Genomic DNA, 7851 nt, shown 5'->3' with positions numbered 1-7851 from the left:
GCCAGCGTCTTTAAAAGTGACGGTGAGTGGGATATGGAAGGTGTCGATGCCACCTCTAACGTGGAGTATTATCCCGATCATCCTGGGGTGCCTTACTATGACGTCACGTACATCATCAACATTCGACGCCGCCCTGTATATTACATATTTAATCTGATTCTTCCCTGTGTCATCTTAGCAGCCTTATCAGCATTAACATTTCTGCTTCCACCTGAGTCTGGAGAGAAAATAAGTTATGGTATCTCAGTTCTGCTAGCGTTAACAGTATTTCTTCTCTTGATGGCAGAAACTCTACCGCCCTCTAGCGTCATTCCGTTAGTAGGTAAGTCGTCCTCAGTATGTTCACAGAGTGCTGAGTAAACAGAAAGAAAGCGTTCACACTGAAGGGTTATCTTTGCTGTGTTTTCCCAGCAACTTCTTTTATGAAATCGTGACTTATAAAGATGAACGCACCAATAAACCTCACCAACAATCGACCTGACAATCAAAGTCAGACGGGGAGCCAGCCAGTTATTAGCAGACGAGCAAGACAGATCTAATTTAAATAAAACATAACTACTCAAGTAGGTTCATGTCTGCGACGTGGACAGAGTACCACGGAATTGCGGAGAAGGATGAGGAAGGAGGGGTGTAATTAATTGTAGGAATTAATTAAACCTGTTAACTTTCACTTTTTCTGGTTCCTGGTAATTTACAAGTTTCTCTCATTTTCATAGGTCAATATCACGCGGCAACAGTAGTCTTGGTGACGCTTTCCTTGATAACATCCGTCCTCGTCATCAATGTCCATCATCGAGGAGGAGTTGGTGATCCACTACCCGAATGGATTCGAAAATTTGTCCTTTTGCGCCTGAACAGGGTCGTCTGCGGGAAATACAAAGATCAGCCACCTCGTTCAAGGATAGTTAGTTTGAACACTGGAAGCAAACCATCCTGCTTAAAGTACATCGAGTGCAATCAAATGATGGAACTTCCACATCGGATTAACAGTAATGGAGTCCAAAACAACGTGAGTAGCAGTCGGAAAGATCGAAGACAGTCATCGGAAAATGACCCATTCAGTGAATCTACCACCATCAAAAAGTTACTTTCTGAAGTGAAGAAAATCTCAGATCATTTAGACGGTGCTAAAAAGGAGGACGATTTAAAACAGGATTGGATCACCACGGCGGTCGTTTTAGACAGGTTTTTTCTCTTTTTGTACATTTTAGCAAGTCTTACAACCATTATAGTTATAGCATTCCGTGTTGACTGGACAGCTGTTTGAAGACAGAGTACTTAAATAGTATTATGAAGTGAAGGATGTAGTATGGAGGCAGTCCACCAATGGTAGAGTCTCCCAAAATCACCACTTGACTGAGACTCCTAGGGACTGTCAGATTGGTCTGTTAAAATTACATAGACACTGGAGACGACAGGGTAATTGAGAAACTGCAAACAAACTTCTCAAATAGTCAGAAGAATCAGCTCAAGGAATACAGATAAGGTGCATAGTGTAGTAACTGAAGTACGCCATCTAGTGATAACATAGAGTCAGGATAACCGCGGCGATGACAAGGAAAGATTCAAATTTTAGATGGATGATAAACATCTCGCAGATACTGATAATTATATGTAGAGCATCACCAATTATAAATATGATAAAGTGAGATCCAAGTGATGTTAACAGCTAAATCTGTGGAGATGTTCTTGCATCATCACCTAGATAAGATTGATGCATATAATTTGCATATGTAATTAGCCATAAGCTATTTTAACAGTGGCCGATACATTCAGGTTTAGCGTAATTTCTAGAAATGGTACGGAAAGTTTTAAGCGCCATCAACCTTATAGTTCACGCCAAGAACGTAAATGTAAATTGTAGAAGTATTTGGTTTTGATTACATTTTATAATTCATTATTTTAATGTAAAATTATGTTAACTCTTAATCTAATTTCCATAGAATTATGTAAATATGCTGTTAGAACCCAAGAATTTCTTTTTTTATTTGACATGGTCACCTAGAAGATTTGTTATCGATAGACAGTAAAAACCTGAGGGTCCAGGGGGTTCTAAAGTAACACATTATAGTAAGCCTAAACATAGTCATAGACCCTGGATGAGAATGGAAAACGTTATACAACAGAACCTGGAGTGAAGGGTCTATGTTCATGATAATTTGGTTTCCAGTGTAGAAGAATAACACAAGGATTATTTGATCAATACTTTTCAGCAAAGTGCTAGAAATACTTCAGCATAGCTTTTATGTCGTGAATGATATGATGCTTTTTGTATGAATAAAGTTAGATCAATAATTGCTTCAAAAATACATTAGTTACTAGTATATCTCCCTAGGAAATCAAGATTATATTGATAAAACACCGTACTCATCATAGATGACTCATATCCTCAAAGAATCAAAGAATACAGCCTTTAGTGTCTTCCCATGAGCCGTCTCTTTACCCGTCTATCAGTATTGCAATATTGTAAGTATATATGTGTATTGAAGAGGGGGGGGGGGGTCCAAATGAGCTGTTTTATTCATTATTAGGTGCTCGATTTCTGCAGTCATGATAGTGGAAATTTAGGATTTTTTAATTTTGGGGAACAACATTCAATTATCTTGTAACCTTTCAAGAGTTGTTGTATGAAATAAGACTTTCTTTGCTATTTATTGTTATATTGCAATATTTCTTTCTAAATTGTCTTCTTGCAACATATTACTCCGATAGTTACACTCTAAGGGGCATTTTACGTCCATTCTTATCTTGTCATATTAAGGGAAAGGGAAGGAGTGACGCCCTAATAGCTGGTATCAACAACATTTGATTATAGAAGGTAAAGTTAGGGACTTTCCATCTAAGTGGCACATCCAACAAAAACTACCACATTATAAGCAAATGAGATTTAACCACAATGAAAGACAGATTGAAAACCAACATTTTGTAGTAGAGTAGAGTTTGAGAATAGTATACATTAATTCAAGATTACTAATTACCCCCATTATCCCAATATCAAAATTAATTTATGTAGGTTAGTCTTATAGTTTATCTTATCTTTCTCGGAAACAGTGTTATAAAATCAAGCGCTTAAATGTTGATATTAAATATTGATTTTAAATATACATTGGCCACAACCTGTCACGGAACCACTCTTCATTTTTGCGCTTGATACATGTACAATATTTTTTATCGATGTATATTTCGGCAATACTAAATGTAGTAGCATATAGTAAGTATTGAATGGAGAGATCACAATACCACCATAGACGAAAGGATTTAGACAAGCTATGGAAATTTGTATATGTTACCAATGTCCAAGGCCGAACATAACGTTTTACTTTTTGATACATTTACTTCCATCAAATTACATGTGTAATATTAGTTAAATTGGACATTACCAAATGGAGTGATGAAAAGAGTAGATAAAAATAAATATGACAAATGCATGACACATGCAAAGTAAGCAAATTGAAATATTTTATGAATTTAAAAACTTCAGTGTAAACATTTATGTACAAATCACTGTAAATAATAATGAAATATATGTCAGTTTTGACTTGCAAACATTTTCTTTATGTTATTCAACTATATTTAGTGTACAAATTAGCAGACAGCATGTCACTTTAGCAAACGACAATGTAATTTCAGCAGACGACATAATGCAATTTAAGCAGACGACAAAATGTGATTTCAGCAGAAGACATGATGATACAATTTAAGCAGACGATAAAACGTAGTGTTAGATTTTTTTTAGAAAGTGTGCTATACTTTAGTTTTGAGCACACGCCTTCATAGTCTGCATTTTGACAACTAATGCATTTTACAGAGATACCCCAGGTATGTCTACAAATACGATTTGATATATTGTTTGAGTCAGAGTTATATTGCAGTACCCTTCTGATTAAGTAAAATGTACGTTTGACATGCGAAAATACGCTATGTTGTTGGAACAAATGAGACAGCTGTGACGTGGATTTTGGAAAGTCACATGTATTGTATGAGACAATTTCCTAAGTCATTGAAGTATGGCTTCCTGAAACGTGCTATATATTGGTCTGGGTATCAAATCGTTGAACAATTCGTGATGAATGATTGGAAAGTCTAGATATAGATAGCATTCCTAATTAACTTAACGTAACCTTTGTAATATGTTAGCATTCTTTGCACAGACTTATGTAATGTTTCTCAATATGAAGATAAAAGTCCAGTCAGACTTACCTTTGTCTTCAATACACTTGTATTGATTAATTCTATCAACTTAAAGGAAAAGTCCAGCCAGACTTATTTCTGTCTTTAGAACGATTGTATTGATTGCTGCTATCAACTTAAAAGGAAAAATCCAGTCAGACTTACTTTTGTCTTTAGTACATTTTTATTAATTACTGCTATCAACTTATTGGAAAAGTTCAGTTAGGCTTATTTCTGTCTTTAGAACACTTGTATTGATTACTGCTATCAGCTTACGCATGGTTTTGGTGATAAAAATAGCACTTACTTAACTTTGCAATCTTGTGATGGGTACATTGCACCCGTGTCTTATTCTGCCTTCTGCGCATGCTCAGGTTTATGAACTATGTATGACTTTTATCAATAATATTAGTTTGACCGGAATTCTACTGTATATTATCCACTAAGTCAACGATGACGCAGTACCTACAATACAGCTAGCGTTTTCCAAAGAGTTTTTCATTTACATTTTCTGGTACTTTTTGTCAAGCATTAAAGTGATTATTGTAATCGGAATTTACATAAATATGAGATATTTTCAGAAAAAAAAAGTTTTGGATAGACATACTCTGAGAAAGGTGTACTTCTAACAAATAAATTAATTGTATTTAGTGCTGGTGATGTTAGTCTATGATGTTTCATAGTATGTTTGGTGATTGTTTATTTTCTTGCAATAGGAAAAGACTGACGTGGTCCTAACAAAAAGATTGTAGTTTCCCATACGCTCCAGAATAAACATTTGGTTTTTAAATCTGTTCCTAAAAGCTGAATGAAGGACAAGTGGGGACTAAATTATTGGTTTAGGACATAGATCATGGATTTAACTACAAGACGTTTGTTAGAATTGAATATGCTTTCTCATATTTTGCAATACAGTCCAACCAATCCGTTGCTAGCAACTCCAATGGGTCAAGGGATAAAGATCAAAGGTCGTGACATGACACGCAAAATGTAAAAGTAAAGTTTTAGAGACACTTTCATGGAAAAGACATAGCTTTTAGAACAATGAACACAGTAGTGATTGGGTTTCGTTAACAAAAACAAACCTAAAACATACTCCTTGATTAGAGAAAACACGTTTTTTTTCACCGCTATTATGGTTAAATTGTGTGGTGATGGGTGATATTAGATATCTAGAAAGACATACCAAGACCTCTACAATTTCAAGTTCAAGCTCTGAAAGTGGACGCTGATTCAAATATGACGATTGACACTGTACTGTCATGCAAACTTATAAGCCTAGGGTATAGTACAAAGGCATCAATTTGCAAATCACCTGTTCTCGTTTTATGAACGTGTAGCTTCGACGTCTGTTTTAATACATATCTGTTTCCAGTGGAACTGTTTGTAATGCAATTTTCACTTTATTGTACATACAAATAAAGTATATAAGTTTTTCATCTTACCTGGCTGCCTTAGAACTTGGTCCAATCTGTCATTCCAAGTCAACTTACTTGTGGAGTCATGATGCAGTCAAATGGTTAGAGTGGTTGGCATGGAATCTGCAAATTTTCATTTCACAAGTCTTGTTGCTTTCATTAGCTTCTGAATGGTTAAAGTCCTTAGGCAAGATTTGAACCGCGATGGTGTCCCTGTCAATCAAAGTTTATAATTGGAGACCTGGTAGGATACATAGAAGTTGTAATGTGAATGTTTAATCCTATATGCTTACAGATGCTGCAATGAGGGGATATTAATCTGGTTATATTGGGCCGCTGTGCCGATATGGGTCTGTACCTGAGTAATATTTATACAAAGCTGTATGGGTGTGTATGTCATTACTGTATGGGTGTGTCGTCATTACATGTAATACGTTGCATATTGTAGTTATGACGTCTAGGGTTGAGTCAGTTTAGATTAGAATATTTTGAATACGACGTCTTTCACGTTATCGAGGGTAATGTTTGGTCAAAGTCCTTTTCAGCAACTTCTCTGAAACCGCTTATTAGATTATATTTTGTTAGTTCTCAGACTTGAGTTCATAGATAGATAGTAGTTGGCATTTCCTATTTGACTATTCTGAATGTATTTGTTGCTTTTCCCTGCTATTTGATGTGTGTTATTTTTTCTTTTGCATTTCAAAACAGTGACGTCTTCCAATGTATGTGTTGTGTGTTATAACCACTGTGTCGTCATTACATGTAATACAGTGCATATTGTAGTTAGTATGAAGTCATATTCTGTGTACAAAGTTCTTCAATTTAAACGACTAAAACATGTTTTGTATGGTTTACAAATTGTGGTTAAAATAAACGCAAACATTGATATTGTACTAGTCAATTGCTTTTCAGTAGGAATTTAATTTGATGAGAAAGATGGTGATGTGTATGTATGTATGTATGTATGTATGTATGTATGTATGTATGTATGTATGTATGTATGTATGTATGTATGTATGTATGTATGTATGTATGTATGTATGTATGTATGTATGTATGTATGTATGTATGTATGTATGTATGTATGTATGTATGTATGTGTGTGTGTGTGTGTATGTATGTAGGTAGGTACGTGCACGCACGCACGTACGTACGTACGTATTTATGTATGTATGTATGTATGTATGTATGTATGTATGTATGTATGTATGTATGTATGTATGTATGTACGTACATACGTACGTACGTGTGCGTACTTGCAACGTGCGTGTGTGGATGGATGGATGGACGAATGTATGGATGGATGGATGGATGAATACATGCATAGATCGATGCATGGATGGATGGATGATAAATATTGCTAATTAATAAAGAACATAGTTTACCCATCTTGTTCACAGTTCATTTTTCATTCTTGGGATTTACTACAGAGTCGCGATTTAGCTTCTTGTAATACAAAGTCACCACTACAGAACCGTTTGAGACAATTTACATTATCCGACATACAGAGTCCGCCAGACTACAAAGTCCGACATACATTAACGTGACAATAATTCGAAGTACTCACGGTCTTACAGTCTACTCTCTTTACCTGTGTCGCATCACATTGAATCAATTAATTCCTTTTTGAAGGCCTACAGGTTTCACCTATACATTTTCAGCTACTATTGATGTTACTTGGTCACGATGTTGACTAGCTTTTCCACGCTCCTTTTTCCAGGGTGAGACGCTTTCTTTCAATTGTATTTGCAATCTCGTCCCGAAAGTTCGAAATATGTCCTTTTATATGTAAATTAACACCTGGCATATTGAATGTTGACCGATATTTGATATTACACCTGGCCGAATGATGACGCAATCCTTTATAACCCATATACTATAACAAGACTCAGCACTGATTACATCCAAATATCCATGGCATCTTTCGGACGACAAGCAATTTCTCTCTCTCTCTCTCTCTCTCTCTCTCTCTCTCTCTCTCTCTCTCTCTCTCTCTCTCTCTCTCTCCCCCTCTCTCTCTCTCTTTCTCTCTCTCTCTCTCTCTCTCTCTCTCTCTCTCTCTCTCTCTCTCTCTCTCTCTCTCTCTCTCTCTCTCTCTCTCTCTCTCTCTCTCAACCAAGCACATATGTGTATACAAAAATGTATACGTTCATGTACAAATGTATATGTGTATGTTTGGGTGGTGGGTATACATTGCATGTGTACGTATCCACACGTGTGTATGTGTGTGAGTATACACATGATTTCACATCTAAAACACCAG

General features: G+C 35.9%; 1 protein-coding gene across 1 annotated transcript in view; it reads left to right on the top strand.

The window, feature by feature from the left end:
- LOC144450962 (neuronal acetylcholine receptor subunit alpha-10-like) overlaps window positions 1-1742 on the top strand; it is a 28941-nt gene extending 27199 nt beyond the window's left edge. Inside the window, exons 7-8 of the mRNA XM_078141720.1 lie at window positions 1-322; window positions 717-1742. The exon at window positions 1-322 is cut by the window's left edge and continues 5 nt beyond it. Of these exons, the coding sequence (XP_077997846.1) occupies window positions 1-322; window positions 717-1267 (873 nt within the window). The 3' untranslated portion in view covers window positions 1268-1742. The remainder of the gene's footprint in view (window positions 323-716) is intronic.
- The last annotated feature ends 6109 nt before the right edge of the window (window positions 1743-7851 follow it).

The sequence above is a fragment of the Glandiceps talaboti genome, chromosome 20 (genome assembly GCF_964340395.1).
Source record: "Glandiceps talaboti chromosome 20, keGlaTala1.1, whole genome shotgun sequence".
NCBI classification, from domain to species: domain Eukaryota; kingdom Metazoa; phylum Hemichordata; class Enteropneusta; family Spengelidae; genus Glandiceps; species Glandiceps talaboti.
Note: the sequence above shows the minus strand (reverse complement) of the source record. Positions and strands in the feature narration are given on the sequence as shown.